The 21367-nt window shown below is 28.3% G+C and overlaps 1 protein-coding gene across 4 annotated transcripts in view; it reads left to right on the top strand.

Annotated features, from left to right (window-relative positions):
* The window catches only part of LOC111614901 (protein bicaudal D-like), a 33554-nt gene extending 12412 nt beyond the window's left edge, over positions 1-21142 (top strand). Inside the window, exons 2-11 of one of the 4 annotated variants that reach the window (XM_023356273.1) lie at positions 7559-7699; positions 12094-12318; positions 15840-16086; positions 18338-18388; positions 18513-18604; positions 18665-18862; positions 18928-19119; positions 19188-19286; positions 19369-19489; positions 19558-21142. In XM_023356273.1, the coding sequence (XP_023212041.1) occupies positions 7559-7699; positions 12094-12318; positions 15840-16086; positions 18338-18388; positions 18513-18604; positions 18665-18862; positions 18928-19119; positions 19188-19286; positions 19369-19489; positions 19558-20408 (2217 nt within the window). In that variant the 3' untranslated portion in view covers positions 20409-21142. Of the gene's footprint in view, positions 1-7558; positions 7700-12093; positions 12319-15839; positions 16087-18337; positions 18443-18509; positions 18605-18664; positions 18863-18927; positions 19120-19187; positions 19287-19368; positions 19490-19557 lie in introns of all 4 variants that reach the window. The other 3 variants (XM_023356272.1, XM_023356271.1, XM_023356270.1) reach the window with 3 other exon arrangements.
* The last annotated feature ends 225 nt before the right edge of the window (positions 21143-21367 follow it).

The raw sequence follows: 21367 nt of genomic DNA, 5'->3' as shown, positions 1-21367 counted from the left end.
ACCAATGTGTTCTACCAGCACTTACCTATGGAGTAGAAACATGGACATTAACAAACAAAACAATATAGAGGCTACCGACAACACAAAGAAATATGGAATGATGCATATGGAACGTTATGAGAAGAGACAGAAAGCAAATCACCTGGATAAGAAATCAAACAAAGGTATATATCATATCATTGAGAGGAGCGAACATTCAAAATGGCAATAGGTTAGACACATTACTAGAAGACAAGACAAGAGATGGACTACAAATATTCTAGACTGGTACCCATAAGGAATCAAATGCCCAAGACAGACTCCAGTATGATGGAGCAACAAAATAAGGAAAGTGGTTGGCATAAATTGGAAAAATCAAAGCATTGCACAGGAAAAAGTGGAAAAGATTATAGATCTTCATCCAGCAGTGAATTGACAATGAATGATTATATATATATATATAAATTTTTATTATAATTGTTATATTCATTTGCTTAAGTTATACTTTTAGAAATGCATAAGATTTAACTTTAGTTTGTTTATAATACATGTAAAAATTTTTGCTTGGCTTCATTGACAGGATTAAATCACTATACAATTTGCATGAAGTAAAACAATTATAAATTGTATACACTTACTTTATTATTTTGTGATATCATATTTTCTAAATTTAAAATAATCATTTCTGTATCCTAGCAATAATAGATAAATTTTCTTAGCTTTGAAGGTATTTGTGATAGATAATGGATTTGGTAATATTTTAGATCAATAATTTTGATATCTGATCAGAAAATTAGTTAAAAGAGGTTTTAATTTTATGAAAAGTTTATCTTCTTAATAATAATAGGAAATCAATAATTTTAATTTGTTTATAAATTTAAACAAAATTAAAATAATTGGTTTTCTAATATTATGAAACTTTGTTTTTAAAATTTTATTTGTAGGAATGAACAAAAGATAAGTTGAAATATAACTAAATTTAGAATTTTTATTAAATAAAAGTTTTTTGTTGAATAAATTGAAAATAATTTTGTAATAAGACTCAATGTGTAATATATATATATATATAAATTTTGTTGTCAAGATTTTAATTTGCTAGACAATAGTCAATTGTTGCATTTTATTTAATCAATTTTACTTAGATTGAACAAAGATTGTGATGACATACTATTAGTTATTTCCTTATTTTTGACATAATGTACTTACAAAATTACATTATAAAACTTATTGTTAAAATCAAGGACATAAGTGAAGACTTTCAACATTTAAATAATAAATTTAGATGTTTTATAGATTTAGATTGGATAGATTGCAGTTAATCTAAATCTTTATAACAATTTTTGATTTAAACTAGATGTTTTGAATATTTTGAAACATAACAAGTTTATTTTTTTAATCTTTATAATTTTATTATCAATGACATGATAAATGCAAATTTTATTTGACATTTTTATTATTTATGGGAAACACATCATAACTTTAATTGTGCATTCTAGATGTGATTAGTAGAATATTTCAGATTTTTTGTAGGGAATGTGATCATAAACAGTTTTGATGTAATGTAAAAGAAAATGTAGAATTATTTTGAACATTAAAAGTTTGTATTAGTGAGATGCTTTATAGTTTTTCAAGGTTCAATGACAATACATTTTAATAATTAACATAATTAGAAATTTTTGAAAAAATTAATTTGTTCTTAAAAGCAATTTTTAGTACAATTTTTCTTTGTGAGATAAAGGAATTATTAATTTTATAAAATAATCAGATTCAATATTTATTGAATATACGGAGTTGTCATTGTATATACCAGGGGTGGCCAACCTGCGGCTCGCGAGCCACATGCGGCTCTTTGAAGGATTATTTGTGGCTCTCGATAAATGTACCCGAGTTCCCTTTTCATTTTTGTGTTTTTATATTTTTAAAAATTATTATCGTTCCTTGTGTTTCAAAATGTCTTTTAAATAACTAACAACAAATATGAAAGACTAAGTGCAACATTGTAACAAATTTCATTTCTGTCCAAGTTAAGAATGATATGACTCATCGAAAACTGCGTGAACGAACATAAACAGTGGCGTTATTGACCGACTCCAGACCGATTTTGAATTTGTAAACTGTCATTGAAACGGACAGTTGACATTGTGCTCTGGAGGAAACAATTTGTATCACTCTTGCTACGGATATAATTTGTATTCTGGAATTTTTTGCATACCTTTTTAATACGTATTTAATTGCGGCTCGCGAAAAATTTCAAATTTTGAAAAATGGCTCGGACTATCAAGGAGCTTGGCCACCCTGGGTATATACTGTAATTGATAATTTTACTGTATTATGAAATATGGCATATTTATCTTTGTTATCCTAGGTCTATTCAATCCACTTATTTTAAATTATTTTGTTGTAATAAATCATAAAATCTCTTGTGAACCTATTTATCCATTATTGATATATACATCTACTAAGGATATTTCCCTTATTAAAAGCAATTATTAAACTAAGAATAACCAATTACAAAAGTAATTAGATGAATATACTGACACCTTTAAGTTTCCAGCACATGAAAATTAAATAATTTAATAATTTACATGCAAGGCCCAACAACAAATGTGATATAATGAGCCCCAACATCATATCTATCACAAGAATCTTATCAATGTATATAAGGAGATAGCAAAGATTATAAATACAAGATTATTGATACTGTAGATCCCATCAATATACAAGTTATTAAGGAACAACAAAAGTAAAATAGAAAATATAAGTGTTCCAGATGTATATAGGAACCTTAGATTTGACAGTAACTTAATATTTAGGAGCCGCAAACCATTCATTACACAGCAGATTAAAGGAGCATCGATAAGTCATTAACAAGAAAGAGCTGATTATGCTTTGGTCATCTATGCTTTAGTTCCAGAGATAGAAATTAGGCTGAAAGATGTGCAGCTAATACACCTATAAGTAACATAGCAGAGCTGAAAGGATTAGAGTTACTAGAAATGTTTAAATTAACTAAAAGGATGCAGACTCTCTATCAGGGATGGAGAGTTGGAGTCAAATCTTTTTATAGGAGTTGGGAGCCATGTATTTTTCCACTAACTCCCTGCTCTCTTTAGCCTGAAAAATGCATTTTGATATCTCATAATCATCCATTTAGACATTTACTACACTCATGTTCTATCTTTATTATTTTATATATATATTGTGTGTGTGGATATATACATATTTGTTTGTGTGTATAAATGTATTTATATATTGTTTGTATCAATATCAGCTCATTTAATTTAACCTGTTTTGTGTTATTATTCTTATTTGAATTTTTTTTCATGTGCTTATTTTCATGTGCTGGAGGTATCAATGTATTCATTTAGCAATTACTAACAAAATGCAAAATAAATTTTGCATCAGAAGTGATTTTTAACAAGTTTAGCTATTTTACAAATTATTTTGAAATTCATTAATATTGTACTTGATAATGAAAATTATTTCAACTAATCACATATCTGATTTTCTTACAATGCTGATGCTATACAAACTTGATTTGATAATAAAGTTATGTTAGGTACAAATAAAAAATTATTCAAATGATTTTAAGAATAGTGAACAATATCAGTTATAAAATATTTTATAATAGATTAATAAATATATTAGATTATATGATATTTACTAAAATTTTCCATAAAATTTACTTTTTGATGAAGGAAGATTTTTCTTAAATATGAGAATTATCTATTATCCTTGTATATATATGGCTTATAAGAATGCACCTATTTTTACTATAATTATTATGAGAACCTTTTCTCAATTGAAGAAATGTCAGATGAATTACGTTGTTTAGATATACAGATTATTCTGATATTATGCTTGCCTGTATAAAAATAAAAATTTGTTGATTTTCACGAATTAACAACTAAAAAGAAATGTTAAATTTTTAAACAATTACATTATTACAAATTTATAATTAAGACTTTGAGTGATCTTCATGTAGGAAACAACATTATGATGATCAAAATCCTTCTTTTATTTATCTTTTGCAAAACTGTATTTCAGATATAGCTTAAAGACACTCAGTTTAGAATGTATATGTATATATACACATTCTAAACTGCAAAGTTTTGCATATTTTCATAACACTAGTGTAATTTTATTTGCTGAGTAGTAGTAAATTCTCTTTATGAAAAGAATACACAGCATCATTATATAATTCAGTGTTAAAATATATTGTCAAATAGGACTGAATTATATGAATAATATATAAATTTATATAATTATTGTAATAATTTAAGCTCATAATATTAATTTTGAAAGCTAGTATTTTCCAATAATTGGGCAGTATATGAATAGGTATATTTTATATCTTCCTAAGTAGAATTTCTAAAATTTTTGGCATAAGAATTAATTTGGAATTCATATATAATTAAAAAATTTATAATAATTTAAGTGTATTCTTATTCGTAAAATTCAATTAAAATGAAAAATATATCTAAATTTACCATATCATAAGTGGATCTTTTATCTTATGAATTATTAAATAAAAATACTATAAAAGTGTGCTAATTTTTGTCTTAGAACAAATCCAAATTTAAAACAAATGCATATTATTTCATTCAACTTTTATTTTATTTCAAAGTTATTCAATACTAGGAAATAAGTTATTCAACTTTTATTTCCTAGTATTGTGTATAGTCAAATATTTTATTTTTATTCAGTCATGACCTAGAGTATATTCAATGCTGTCTTGAACATGTATTCACCAGAGCATAAAATATTCACTTAGGAATTTATTATAATTTAAAACTGTTTTAAATAAAATCAAATTTTATATAATAATTATAAAATGTTTTCTGCTACACACTTCAATTGTGTAGGCATATTTTATATTCATATACAGAATGTTTATTAAAATTAAACATGGTTTTAGTAACATTTCCAAAATCTTTTATGAAGTTATAATATTTAATATATATATCTTTATAGTTTTTGTTTTCTTACAATTTTGTCTTTTCCAGACCAAGAATGGAGCTGATGTACAGTATATTTGGTATACATGTGTGAAGGAAAATAATTCTGAGTTCATGAAATAGAACATAATTACGTAGAGAATATATACTGAAAACTATAAAATATATTTAAACTGTTGTATATTTAAAATTTGTGACAATTTTGCAAGAAATTTGAATTTATATAAAGAAAAGTCACATGACACCGTATGACACAATGTTTGAATTTTAAAACATTATATTCTATCTTTATTGCTTAGTTACAGTAGCAAAGTGATACACATTCAAGATTCGGAACATCAGCTCCATTTTTATTTTAGGAAATAGTATAGTTAAAATGAGAATATTTTCTTTTTAACGGGCTTTGATTATATATTAATTTGTTTCACTTTTTAATTTTCCAAAACAAAATTGAGATGTAAATTAAATAAGAAGCATTCTAGAACAAGGACTCGTCTTGCAGATATACATGAACAGTTTGAGGATAATAATTATTTATGAATGCTATAGACAACTTCCATATCACAAATGTCTTCTTTATGCTTACTCATTATTAATATTTTAGGATCTTATTTTTTTTATTTTCTTGTTTTGATGACTCTCATTAAATTTGATGTCCAAAATTATATCTGAAATATTAAATATTCTATTAAAAATAATTTTTAATTGTTGTATTAACTGTTGTTGTTTTAGTTCATGCTTATTTAAGTAGATCATAAAGATCTTCAAATAATAATTTCTTATAATAAATTATGAAATTTTAATACCTGTAATTATTGTTGTATAATAGTTGTCTGCCAGTAATTATAAATTAAATACATTAGATTGATTATTATTTGTGATTAATACTCTTTCAGTTTTTAATTTTTACTGTAATACCACATTTTTTTAATATCTTTTACACTATATATATACATATATATATATATTTTTTTTATTCAGTATGTAACTAATAATAATGCATACTTTGTTCATAAATGAATTATAGTTTGCTAATATTTAATGGATTAAGGGTATTAAAATCATTTTTGCAACTTTTCTATTTGCACTTTTTACAAACTATAATGTGCTAAGTTTTTACAAAATGGCTACATTATCTGAGTTATCACTATTCATTTATATTGAATGTAAAATGAATCTTGCTTTACTATTTAGTATGATTTATGCTAATTATAATTGTTCATCTAGAAATTTTATAGAATGAGCACAAGTACTATTAGCAGAACACAATGTTTAATGTGTAGAATTGTTGAAAAAAATTATCATTTATTTTAATGCTATCATGTTGTTATTCTCTGAATATGTCTTTTAAGGATATATGGTATATTGTTTTATACTGTTATAATTTGAATCATTTTAATTTAAAAAGCTTGTTTAAATAATTGAGTAATTTTAACTTTAGTCCAAATTATATTAAAAATAATAATAATAAAAGTTTCAAATTACATACACATATCATTTGTATATTTAATTAGTGCAGTATTAAATCTGGCTTGAATATTTGATTAAGTAAAGAATTTAGACTAAGTTTGGTAGAACTTTCTCTAAATTGGAATAGATTAGAAGGTAGATTATTACTAGTTAACTAGTGTAAAAAGAAAGGTTTATAATGTAAGTGTTTATGCTTATCATATTAATTTAGACTTAGGCAAACTTCTAAAATTCTGTTTGGAAGTTACAGGAGTGTTCATAGAGGAAAATCTGATAATTGTAAATGACTTTAATGCATCTTCTGTATACCTACAATAATTTCTTTTTATAAACTTGAGACATAGTACTTGCACACGTAATATTTTTATAAGTTCGCTAACTATTATGTAGTGTATTGGATTGTACAGCATGGATTGTACGCATGACTTGTATTGTAAGCATGACTTGAACAGGCAACCGAAAGCTAAGATACATTCAGATGAACTAAATTTTTAAATAGTTAGCATCTCAACTACAAACTCATTAATCTTCTACCAGTCTATAATGAAGGAGAAACATTGATGTGCATTTAGATAGTTTACAATAAACTTATTTTCTCTAACTTTTTTAAGTTTTTAGATACCTAAACATAACAGTGATATGTGCTATTATAGAACAATGATAACTGTATATTGTCAGATCTGTGCCATAAAATTGTATGTCACTTTTCTTCTAACTGACAAGTGAAGTTACAGAAACAACAAAAATTTTCAATGAAAATATCCTATGAAGAGAAGTATGAAGAAATCAGATCAATATAACATAAATTGAATTTTTTTTTATATGTCTCAGTTTCTTCTGGCTTTTCTGTAAAATTGTTTAAAATTGGATATCTTCTGACGATATATAATACCATTCCAATAAACAATGCAGCTCTTACACATTTCTGATAGGCAATATATGGCACCTAATGTGACAAACTTTATTAACAGCAGAGATGGCCAGACTTTATTTATCATAATTGATGAATATTCAATTAGCATATTAATTATAAATTTTTAATTGTTTTGAATAATGATTTCTTTAAAACAAATAATATATATGTATATAGTTTAATATAGTTTTCAAATATATATAATACATTATATATAAATTATTTTTGTCCATTGTAGGCTTTAGCAAAATTTCAAACAAGCCAAAAAGTAAGTGCTACTACTGGAATTGAACAGGAAGAAAGTTTGCTTCAAGAAACTGCTAGTAAAGAAGCATCATTTACTTCTACACTTCAAGAATTGGAGAGAGAATTAAAATTGGTAAATTTGCTTTTTAAAATATTAATAAGAATTTAAATTTGTACCAAACTTTTTATAACAATAATTTTTGTGCTCTAATATGATAAAGAATAATCCATTTTATTCAATAACAATCTAAAGAAACTAAAAATATATTTAAGTGTAAGCTATGACTAAACTATATAGTGTCTTTAGTTGATAAAATTCTTGTCAAAGTATAATATGAAATTAAATTTTATTAAAGCTGTTTTCTATCTCAAACTAATATTTATATTCAAAATACAAGTCAAATTCCAATACAGTGAACTCTCTAATAACAAACAGTTTTCTTGTATGTTGACAGACTGATTTAATAGATTCATTTTAAAGAAATTAATAAACTAATTTAATGAATATTACTTTCTATTGTGCTTAAATCTTCTCAATTAAAGATAAATTTTATTGTTGTTTCTTTATTCATTGTAGATTATAAATATTATTAGAAAACAGTTAAACAAATGTTACTAATAAAAAAAATTCGTATACTACTTCATTACAATCACCATGATATTACTGGCATAGAATTCAATAAATAAATAATTGCCTAAAACCAGCAATTATTTATTTACTAGTTCATTATTTTCAACTGTCATATTTTTAGTAGAAACATTAAAAATGAAGCTTGCAACTTTATTAAACTGTTGAAAAATATTCTCTGAGACATCAATAATAAAGGGCAAATATGCAGGCTGTCCAAAGCCTTTAGAAATGAAATTTTCTCATGTGTTGACTCAATTAAAATTTAGATTATGTTAATTAAAGGAGTAATATCAAATTCTCTTGCAATATCATTTTTCTTCTCAGAATCTATTTCTCTTGGAAATATAAATTAATATTATTTCCAATTTTTTTTATCTTAATGGTAATAAAAACATTAATTAATCAGCTTTGTAATAACTTATAAATGAATAATTCAATAGTAGAATAAATTTTGGGAAAGTATATGTAAGAAAAGAAATTTTTACGATAAATTGTTATATATTAAAATGATGTTGAATTCAAAGTAATAAGAGTTAAAACCTGCTATTAATTGAAGCCCTCAAGGACATATAGTGCCAACCCTCAGAATGTTTGAGGTAATCGAGTTTGAATATCTTGAAAAAACCTTGAAATCATATGACTGTGTGTGTTAATATTTTTGCCTTCTGAACTTTGCCTGCAGATGTGGCTGTAATCTCATGCTCAAAACAGAAAAGATTATGATTTTTATTTCCATTTTTTTTCTTTATATTATTTTATTTTTCTTGGTGTTATTCGTCAATGTTTTTTACATCAACAACAGTGTCATCTTCCTTGATCTGGTAACAGAAAGCTTGGTATGCTTCAGTAACCCATCTCATCAGGACATAATATCATTCAGTTTATTTTTTTGCAGTAAGCAATGATTCTGGTGTACTTTTTCTCTAGCTGATATGGATGTGTGCTGGGTGCATCATTCATAATTGAATAGTTCAGAATGCCACGAATTGAGGGTCAGTACTATGTCCCCAAAGTTTCAATTATGTACAGTCTTAAATATTGTTATGATCTGTTTGATTGAATTATTTTGTATTGCTTTTTATGTAATATAACAACTTATATTAAAAATAAATTATTTTTTGTGAACAGAATTTTATGTGAATATTTCCTTGTTTAAAAACTAAGAATGCACTAATTAATGCTTACTGATTATCAAATGGCAAAAATATATATGAAAAAAAACTATTGATCCTTTGATAGGGGGAGTAAATGTTCACAAATATCAATTGTCTATTGCATTTGAAGGTATTTAACTATAAATCAAACTTTGTATGAGCCTATATGAAGCTTACATGAATGAAACAAATACCCACACTTCCAATCAGGGAAATAAACAATGATTGCCATTCTGCTGCATTCTGTTCACTTGATTGTTGTAGTCTGACAGTCTCGAATATTGTATTTGACTTAAATCTGTCTGTTCCAAGGCATCTATATGATTCACTGTTTCTTACATCCATTATATTGGGTTACATAAAATTGAGTTAAGCAGTATAGTTGTTTGATAAACAGTTCATGATTGCAAAGAATTCATTTATTGAAGAGGTACTCTGTTGTAAGATGCAGCTTTCCAAATGGACAGAAATAAGTTTTCTTGTACAATGTACAGTACATAAGTATATTTAAATTCATAAAAATATGTGAATCAAAATACATTTTGTAAGTAAGAATATCTTATCAGTCTTCGACTGAGTTATACAAAGCCAGAATGGGACAGAAAGAGGAAATGTTTGAAAAGAATGAGAAAGTATTCAACAGACTTTTTTATTAAATAAAAATCTTGAATATGATTACAATAGTTCTTAAAAGAAATCTTTGTAAAAAAATCTTTTTAGATAAATGTATATCATTTAACCAAGAATATTTTTTGAAACTTATTTTGTATAACAAATTCTTATGATCTTACCATATAATTTTATCTTATCATTAACATGGTTTGCATAGTTTTAACATCTTAATCTGGATTTCTTTTTTAACTGCATGCTATTCATCACAGAAAATATTCTCTCCACAGAAGCTATATTTCCAGGCAGACAAATAATAAATAATAAATTTAAATACATTACTAAAATCTTGGAAAGCTAGATATTTTTTATTCATTCATTTCAGATGATATCTATGAGGGTGGTTTTTTCAACCTCCGATGGTCCATAAAACAAAGACAAGTGTAAATAACAAAATGAATTTATTACCAGAAGTTAGTTACTTTTTGACATAATCATCATGAAGATTGAGGCATTTGTCTATCTGTGGACGAGCTTTGGAATCCCCTCTTTATAGATTGTTGCCGCCAGTAACTTGAGATGGGCCTTAACATTGTTTTGAAGATTGTCATTAGTCTCGAACCTCTGCTCTCCTAGCAGAGGAAAGAGGTGGATGTTGCTCAGTGCTAAATTGGGGCTGTATGCTGGGTGTTTAAAAAGTTCCAAGCTAAATGGAAGTCTGAAAGGTGAAAGTCTTCACACATTGAAGGTGTGAAGACTTCCATCTCTTTCCTGAAAACAGAGTAGGGCAGAGGTTTGAGACTAATTGGAAGATATTGGTGGATTTCAGATTTTTTGTTAAAATTTTTGTCAATGTATTGTTCAAAGCTGAAACTTATTGTAACATTCATCAATATCACACATTCCTTACACCAGTGTTTCTCAACCTCTAACGAATTGTCGCCCCCTTCACTTCAAAATTCCAATGCCGAGGGCCAAGGCTAACGCCAAATTCGTACTGCATTGAACAGACTAGTGACTAGTATAATGTTATTTGTTTAATTATTGAACGATATAACGAATAAAATATCTAATTATTCTTAATATAATGTTTTACTATATCACCCAGAAAATTGTTTTTCGCCCCCAAAATATAAATTGTTACAAATCGTCCCTCAACATGGAAAAATGCCCACAATATCGCCCCCGTTGAGAAACACTGCCTTACACCATCCAGGTTGACTGTTCAATTCATAGGTGTAGAACCTGAAGCTGGCCCCTACACTTGGCCAAAAATGTTTGTTTCTAATATAGCATTGCTAAAAAACAAATTTTCATCAATTTTGTCAATTTAAAAATTCGGAACTGTAATGAAAATGAAACATCTATCAGAAAAAACAAAGAAATACATGAATTTATATTTTTGTACTTTTTTTGTACAAATTTATTGAATTATATCTAGATATAATTAAAGCATAAGATGGCTTAGTTTTTATTTTATTAATATCAAATGAAATTAATCTAAATATTAAAAATTTTAGAACTGATGTATATTTCTCACTTAATTTGAATTGTATTGATTTGTCTATAATATGTTATGTAAGATAAATGAATCTGTAAAACTATTTGTAGTATTGCATATAAATAAACAATTTTTAATCCAGCAATTTATTAACTTAACACCAATGTTCAACATAAAGGCATATAAATTATTACAGTTTTTCCATCCTATTTAAGAATATAATTTTAAATTGATTTCAAATATTTTGAGAAAATTATTTGTCATATAAAATATTGTTTCTATTTTGTGTTTGAATGAATGGTCTTAGTTTGTTTGAATTGGATTTTATCATTTTGATAAAATTACATGCATCAAATTCAGATTATATACAAAAGATTTGATAAGTCAAAATATTCACTCACTGTTGTATTTTCTGTAAAATTTGTAACTAAATTTTAATCAATGATTTTGTTAACAACATTGACATAAAAAAAACAATACTAGAAATATTGTATTGATGATTAGAGATAAAAAAAATTATTACTGGTGCATTCTTAGTTGTTTAATAACTTTAAACTTTAATGATAAAATAATTATTTTTACTACTATTTTCTAAGATTTCACGAAGCATTATTCTTTTTATAATATTTTAGGTCCGTCAAGAATTGGCTCGTGTAGAAGCAGAAAAGGAACGCATACAACAAGAAAATGCTGATTTGGCCAAACGATGTGAAATTTACGATTGGGAAAAGAAAAATTTAAAAACAGAATTAAAAGAATTGAAATTTCGTGAAGCAAGGTTGCTTGGTGATAACAATGAGCTGGAAGAAGAAAATATTTCTTTACAAAAACAAGTTTCCTCGCTTCGTTCATCACAGGTATTAATAATTTGTTATATAATTTTATTTGGTGGTCTAGTTAATCTATATTTTTCTTTTTTTTTTTTTTTTTAATGTTTAGTAAACAACTATATTTTAACAGATGCTTAATACATGATAAAGGTTTTTATATGAGAAAGCTATAAAACAGGAAAAAAATCTTTTAATACAATTCAACCTGATTAAATGAAACTTCTGACATTCCTCTTAAAATTTGAATAAATAGTACATTTTAAAAAATAATTAACTTTAGAGTATTGAGATTTAATCTGGGATTCACTAGTCTGAGACACAGGTTCAGTATGGCAATTTAAATCTGATGGCCATTGGCATGTTGTCAATGTTAAAAACACAAATTATCCATAGATTTGTAATGTGAAGACTAAGAAAAGTTGATTTTGACTTCAAATGAAAGACTGGCAGATTGTTTTAATATTTTTTTTTTGACCATACAAAAAGAAGATCCTGGTCAATTTCACACAAAGTAGTATATTAAATGTCATTTTTATGATAATTATATACTACTAAATATCCCCATATTTCTTATGCCCATTTTAAAACAAACAAAAAGCATAACTACTATAAAAAAAATAATTATATATTTTTGTTTTAAAATAGTTAAGAAATATGAGGATACTGAATGATGAGTATAAACACTTGTTGAATGGTATTCAAACTGCTGTTGGAATTTCTGTTTGTGAGGTACAGTGTACAATTCATGACTAAAGACATGAAAGTTGTCATGTCATACATATATAGTTGCATCAACTATGCTCACTCAACAAGTAAAATGTTCCATTATGTTAATGTCTATTAGTTATAACTGTTGTGCAGAAAACTAGTTTAGAGAAATTATTGAATTTTTTAAAAATTTGAACATTAATTTTCAAAAATGGATCTCTATTCAAATGATGATGATAGATTAAAAAATAAGGATGTGTTCAAATCTCTAACAAATCCTCAAAAAAGATTATAGAATCATAAATTTGAATCTTCTCACTGCTTTTTCATCACTCAAATCCCGAAAGGTGGCACTGCATTGGTAGATTTCACCAAATTTGTTTGTTCTGTCGGTGTCTACTGTGAACATTTTCCAAAATTTGTCACACTCAAAAAAAGATCTACCATTAACAGTATTCTCAGACTTATCAACTATAACTGATGTGCTGAAAAGAGTAGTACTATAACATTCAAACTCATTCTGGATCTTGACTAGTAATGTTTGTGAATAAAAATCTTGATTAAATGTTTGCGTTTTTAAAATGCCCAAAAACATTTGCATCAAAAGTGTTATTAATTTTTGAAATTCCTTTTGGACATTCCTTATAAGTACAATTTTTCTTTAACTAAAAATTCCAGGTTTATTTAAAAAGAAAAAAAGTTTAAAAAGGCTACTTTATACAGTAAGACCCTGCTTAACGCGGGGGATGCGTTCCTAGACAACAAAGCGCTAAATGAAACAATGTTAAACGAGGTCATTTTAGCACGGAGTAAATAGGGAAAGGGGAACACACAAAGTAAAATCTGTTTATTTTTGGTCAAGTTATTTATATATTAATTTGCATAATAATATATGTTAAATAACACACAAACATATGCAAACAGAAATGTTAAGTTCATTTTTTGTGACAAAGGTCCTGGCTCTTTTGAAATTCTTGTTTTTTGCGATAAAGTCGTGTAGTTTCATTTGTTGCTTTTTTCTTTCCTTAAGCAAATGTCTGTAACAAGAGATTGCATCCAAAACGCCTCGTTTTGCTTTTGCACTCCTTTCAAAATTTGAATCATTCATTACAATTTAATAAATGATTTTGGTTATCATTACCAAACTTTTACTAAGGAAACTGTAGACAAATTCTTTGGGTTTTTCATTTTTGGAATTCCTTTTTCTGCCAGTTCTTGAAGGTCATCGTTGGTAAGGCTCTCACCATAAACCTGCAGTAAAGTCCTCAATACCCTGCTCGTCTACATCTAGTCCTGCTGTATCAATTAGATTGTCAACCTAACAATACAGCAATAGGCTCTTCTCATTGAGAATTCTTGAATACCTTCAGCCATAACTTCTTCCACACTTCATTCAGGCATTTATCAGTTAATTCTTACCATACATAGTCGATATTGCCTATGGTATCCATGGTGTTATATTTTTTCCAAAATTTCACCAAACATAGATTTAGGCTATAGTGAATTGCCACCTTTTGTTGATTGATTTGTGTTCGCAAATAACCGTATTATAAACAAATCAATGAAGTGCCACGATAATTTGAATTGGCGTAGATTTTGAGCTTTTTTCAGGCTTCGAACAGACCACATTATATAGAATCAGCGTTAAGTGGGGTCTTAACCATATGTCATGACAATCTCGCAATTGTATGACGACACTGTATTGTCCAGACATCAGGAAAGGTATACAGTTTAAAGTTCAAAGTATGAGAGCATATGAACAACGTTCATTTTGCTAAAACAGCAAATATACATAATTTAAATTTAAGGTAAAATTAATACAATGAAATGTCTTAATAATAAATGAAATACGTAAATAGTGTGAAATTAAATGACATTTATTGGTCTCACCATTGACTTCAGCATCTTAAACATGGCTGCCTGATCTGCCTCATGTACTGCTTTCATACTGCATGATAAGTTTCTTTTTAATCTCAATCTTCCTCCTAGAGTTTATTGCTTCCACATGCTTTTCAGCTGCCATGATTAATAAGTAAAGGTCATATTGGATAAAAAAAATAAGCAAAAGCTTTATTCAAACAGCTGTCATTTTTACTTTAACAATTATAAATTGTAAAATTTGTTATGTGAGATTAAAATAAGTTTGTATTCTTGTTTAGAAGCTTGATTTTATTCAAACAAAATATGAAATAAAGTTGAATTGTCTTCACATATAAAGTATATCAGGTATATTATACTTTGCTTCTGAAAGGATATACTGTAATGCCATACAAACAGTAAAAAAATTCAGTGCATGTGGGGAAGATGCTCATAAACTTCAAACAAGTTAAATGCAATTTAAAAAGTTCCATTTGGAAAATTTTGAACTAAAGGATACAAAACATAGGGGTGCCCAAAAGGTAGTGACAAAGAACACTATATATAACTAAAAAAGCAGTGAAAACATGGTGTATTTCAAGAGAGAGATAACTTTGGTGCGAACCAAATTGCACTTTGGTGGTTTAGTGCAGTACATTGGTCACACTGTAACTCAATTTAGAAAACTGTGATTTACTTGAAATCAAATACTGTATTTCACTTCTAATGAATTATATATATATATATTTATTTATTTATAAAGTTCTGATCCAAAGACTGACAACTGTTATTTAATATGCTCACCTCATAAATTTTATATGGTAGTAGCAGTAAATAATTTAACATTTCAATTTACAAATATGTTAACTATAGCAAAAGCCTTCCAATTTGCTTTGCACTTATTTAATAAGCTTTATTTTAAGAATAATGTGATACCTGTTATTGTTTAAATAAAGCAATAAGGTCTCAATTAATTTATTTAGGTAGAATTTGAAGGTGCAAAACACGAAGTAAGACGTCTGCAAGAGGTGATGGAATCTTTTAATTCGCAAGTGGAAGAATTGACGTCGCTTAAAAAAATCGCAGAGAAGCAGCTCGAGGAAGCGCTGGAAGCGTTGCAGTCGGAAAGGGAACAGAAGTACGCACTGAAGAAAGAATTGGACCAGCGGTTGAATTCGGAGTCGATTTTCAATCTTAACAACTTGGCCTTTGCCGGATTTCATCTTGGAAGTAAGAATTATATTGGCGGCAGCGTCGATAGCTGTTTCGTAACTAGATCGATAACCGTCGGTAGTAGTCAAAATAGTTTTAAAAATATTTATATAAAATCAAAAGGCAAAAACCGTTGCTGCGTCTGTCTGTCTTTTATCCTTGAATTATTTGTTGCCATTTTGGTTGGAATATTCTCACCGTAAAAAAAGCATACCAGGGAAAATTTTATTGAAATTTCAAACTGCATTGCTTTTAGTCCAAATGAATTTTTTACTGGTCATTGATTCTGGTAATAGATTAAATTTTTTTATACTTTGGGTCTGTTTTAGTTTATAAAATAACATAAAATAATTAGCAAGTCACTTTTACTCAAGATATTTTGATTAAAAGTACTGCATCTTAACTTTTAGAAGTGGGTTTCATATAATTAAGTTTTCTGGTTCTTAGTGTTATTAAATCAATATTATGATATTCCCCACTATCAAAAAGTATCGAAAATGGTTCAATAAAAGGCATTATTTGAATTTATCAAAATTTATTTTGTTTCCTTCAAAGCAATGTACTTGCACCAACATTTTTTCCAATCCTCAATACGTGCTTTAAAATCAGTTTTGTAAAACCCTTTCAGGGCTCTGAGTGAATTTTGTCTTATGGTATAGGTTGGCTGAAAATGGTGACCATTGAAGCATAATTTTATGGAGAAAATAAAAAAGTCAAGGTATCATATTTGTTTAATTTTTGCCAGAAATTCACAAACAATAAGAGCATTGTAAGCAGGTGCAAATCCAGGAGTTTTCTCACCACAAATCAGATTGTTTTTTATGGATGCTTTATGCAAACAACATTCTTAGTTGACAGTTTGGCCAGTTGGAAGGAATTCATAATGCACAATGCCACAACCTTGATTTTTGACTGACTTTGATGTGATTTTTTTGGTCTTGCTTTACCTTCAAGCACCATTCACTTGATCATTGAGATGTTTTGGTGTCATGCATTTTAAGAACAATTCATCTTGAGAGAGCATCTCTTGAACACACTTTTTTTTTTGGAAAACATTCAACATTTTTGGAACTACACTAGAAGTGATGCACTGCAAACCCAAATAATCTTTTAAAACCGTTTGACAAGATCTAATGAAACTGGAACATGTTTAACAATTAGGGACATTATTGAACAATGACCATTGAGTATCATATCTTTGACTCAAGTGATATGTTGTTCTCTGCCTTCCTCAAACATCTTGTATTATTCAAAACCTCTTGTTTATGAAAGACTATTGTCACCAAAGGTTTTTGTAACAGTAATTCCAGTGGGAAGACATTTTGAAAAATTGCAGGCGTAAAAATTCTTTTCGTTTGCAAATAAACTCATGACAACAGCACTCACTTGCACACACACAACATGCAGTTTATATGAACCTATCCTGATACTTTTTGATTAGTCAGATTTGTTATTGATGTATTTTAAGACTAACTATTGGCAACAATGCAATGGTTCAGCAACAATTCTATACAAAAACATCGATGTCAGTTTCTAAAGTTTAAAAAACTATGGCAACATCAGTAAGATATTCTTATTTGATCAAAATGACAGTATTGTTTTTTTTATACAATGATTTTTTTGGAATACCATTTTTTGACATTTCTACAAAGATTTTTTCCACGAATTGCTGCCATTTTATCATCTGTATTCTAGAAAAGAATATTATTAGTATGGCACACATATTGCAATACAAAGCACGAGGACAGTATTTTACTTTTTATCAAATGGACAAATATGAATAACATGTAAATATATAACTAAATACCACCAATTGGCAGCTAACAAGCATTTTTTACCTTGTAAAGCCACAGTTTCTTTTATAAAAATGTGTGGATTACATTTTTACATATATAAGTGATTTTTGTAAAAAAAATTTTTTAAACAATTTAAAACTTTTTTTGTATGTTTGTGTGCCAAATGTATTTTGTGCCATATTATTATTGTTCTAATGGTTTTTGAATCAAAGTAACATTTTTGTTCATCACAGTTATAGGAGAGATGTAAAATTTAAAGTATAATTAAAGCTTATTTTTGTTATTAATTTGTTTTGTCTTTCATAATGAGCTACCAAAAATCAAGGAAATGTTAAAGTATAAAATTTTATTAATGTTTGTAAATTGCATGCTCTTAATAACAAAATACTACAGAAGAAAAAAAAATTCATATAATTTGTTCTGCACATTTACAAACATTGATTTATGGTGACTTACCATGCTATTTCCAACAGATATGGGCCAAGAAGACGGAAATAGAACAGAAGAGGAAGACGGAGAAGCAGGTACGCCAGTTCTAAAACAAATAGAAGCCGATTTTATAGTTGGTTCTGACGAAAGTAAGGAAGCATTTATTGTAATAGTATATTCTATCCAAAATGGCATTACAAAATTATTATCGTGCAGAAGGTGTTGGCAACGTACAGTCTTCGACGGTTGGCGATCTGTTCAGCGAACTGCACGGATCGGAGATACACAAACTCGAAAAACAACTGGAACAGGTACGTTTCACTTTGTGAAAGTTTACGAATGCAAAACTAAACAAGATTTGTATTTCGTAGGCCGAAAACGAGAAATCTCAACTCACCTTGAGGTTACAAGAATCTCAACAGCTTTTGGAAAAAACGCAAAAAGATCTAACCGATCAGCATAGCCGCGTGTCACGTATGGTCGAACACATAAATGCCCTAATTGCATTGCACGGAAGGCTCGACGGCGAAGAAGGAAGAATAGAAGGACAGATGGAAGATGGGGAAAAGGTAAAAAAATAGTTTTTTAATCTTCAAATCTTTGTTACTCTTATTTAAATTTTAATGACATCTAGGATTTGCCGGAATTGTCTCGACTAAGGCAACTTCTGCAGAAACACGAACAGCGATATCAACTAGCAGTTCAACAAGTGGAGAGACTTCAAGCAGATGTAAAAGGTCTGCAACAGCAAGGAGCTTCTACTGATCAGAATGATGATGAATCCCTAGAGAAACTGCTAGACGAAATTGCAAATTTGAAAAACAAAGTATATATAAATGTTTTTACAATCTCAAATCATCAAATTTTACTCCTGCTATAAAATTTGAATTTTAGGTAAGAAATAATGAAAATCAAATTGCCAATCTTGAAAGTGATATGAATATCTTGGGAGAAATTACCGGAGAGACACAAACAAGCTTAAATCTTACTCAAGTATAAATTTTAGCACCCAGCAAAAATTAAATTTTTGATTCTTAAAATTGATTAAATTGTTTTTTTTTTTTTTTTATTTTAGGAGGATTTGATATCGATTTCTGAAGAACTTGCTCAGCTTTATCATCACGTTTGCATGGTAAACGGAGAAACTCCGAATCGCATAATGTTAGACCATGTTAAGGGGACACAGCAACCTTCCGGTGAGATTATTATAGTAATTATATACTTTACGTAATAAAACTGAACTAAAAAATCTTTTTATTAATAGATGATGGAGTGAAAAATGACACATCTAACTGTGTAATATCCACATCAGAAAGATCAGTGACTTGTAACAGAATGGATGCTTTAAGAGAAAATATCAAAAGCGAGATCTGTTTGAAGATTTTGCAGTCAAACGGCAATACGGACATTCGTGTCGATCCAGGAATGTGCACCAGGTTATTAGAAACTTTGCACGATCAGATAAAACATCTGCGTCGTGCTGTTGAAACAACAATTGAAATGCAGCGTCAGAACACTATCCATTCTAGTAACAGAGACGGCTCGTTTTCGTCAGAAGTGGAGGATTTGCAAGAACAAGTCATTAAACTTAAATCTATGTTGTCTACTAAACGAGAACAAATAGCCACGCTACGTACAGTATTAAAAGCAAATAAGCAGACTGCAGAAGTAGCCCTGACTAACTTAAAAAGTAAATACGAGAACGAGAAAACAATAGTCAGCGAAACTATGATGAAACTACGAAACGAGCTGAAGGCTCTGAAAGAAGACGCGGCTACCTTCGCCTCCTTGAGGGCCATGTTTGCCGCTCGATGCGAAGAATACGTTACCCAGCTGGACGAACTCCAACGCCAACTGACGGCGGCAGAAGAAGAGAAAAAGACTCTCAATTCACTTTTACGTCTGGCAATACAACAAAAATTGGCACTTACCCAAAGATTAGAAGATCTGGAAATGGACAGAGAACGAACCCACATGAGACGTCACACGGGACGATCTAGGCCATCCTATCCACGGACGAGTGGAGGACATCATCATTTGCCTCCTGGGGCCAGTGCCTTTTCTTCTCATCAAAACTACGGTCATGGACAATACTATCAACGTAGAGACTACTAGAATATTTTTTTTTATATTGCCTTGCTTAACAAATCATGGATTTAATTAATTTTGGTGTTTTTTTTTTTAAGTATTTACAACAGTATAATTTATTACTTTTGGTAGAAGAGAATCCCAGAATAATTTGTTGTTGAAAGCTATTTTAAATCTTTTTATTGTCGTTTTTCAACAATGCTTATCAAATTGTATTGCAATTATAAGATTTGGCATTATCAGTAAAATGTACATACTTTACTATGTAATCAAACAATGTTGTTGTTGTCCACTGTTGTTTTTTATACAGAATAAATGTTAAAATCCTTTAATTCAAATTCCCTAACACATTCCTACAGTTTACATAATTGTTTCTAGCAAATTAAACAAGTTTTGCTTTTATTTCAGTTGGATGTTTGTTGTTCCTGCATCCACATTCCAAACGTGCCTAAATAAAGCATTCTTTTCTTTGTAAATTCAGAAAGTTTACAGATCTATTTTTACAACTCCGATTCAAAGCCGAGTTTGTAACTTATTTCGAAGCTTATTGTGCGAAAGATAGCAAAGTATGCACTGTGTTTTGTGTGCCTTTGAATGAACAGTTACTGAAATTTTAACACATATCTTGTTAACTTTGAGAGTAGATTATTTGTAATAGAGTTCTATGCAATGCTGTTTAGACACTGCCCCCTTCTTTGTTGGAATGAACAGGTGGGAACAATTAACAGAAAGGGACCTGTAAGGAGTAGAAATAAAAGTGTGTGTAATTGTTGAACTGCTTGATTGTTTTCTTTGAATGTACTAAGGAAACACATATTATATGATGATATTTAAACTTTGAATTTTTATTATTATTTTTTTCTTTTTAATCATATATATATATCAACTGACATTTATGTTCAGATTGATTTGTAAAAACTGCAAATCAATCTCAAGTCATAGTTAATACTTGAAAACTTACATAGCTTGATGAATGTTACTTCAAT

This window comes from Centruroides sculpturatus, unplaced genomic scaffold (assembly GCF_000671375.1).
Source record: "Centruroides sculpturatus isolate CEXI.00-Female unplaced genomic scaffold, Cexi_2.0 scaffold2306, whole genome shotgun sequence".
Classification (NCBI taxonomy): Eukaryota; Metazoa; Arthropoda; class Arachnida; order Scorpiones; family Buthidae; genus Centruroides; species Centruroides sculpturatus.
This window is presented reverse-complemented; position numbering and strand designations above follow the sequence as displayed.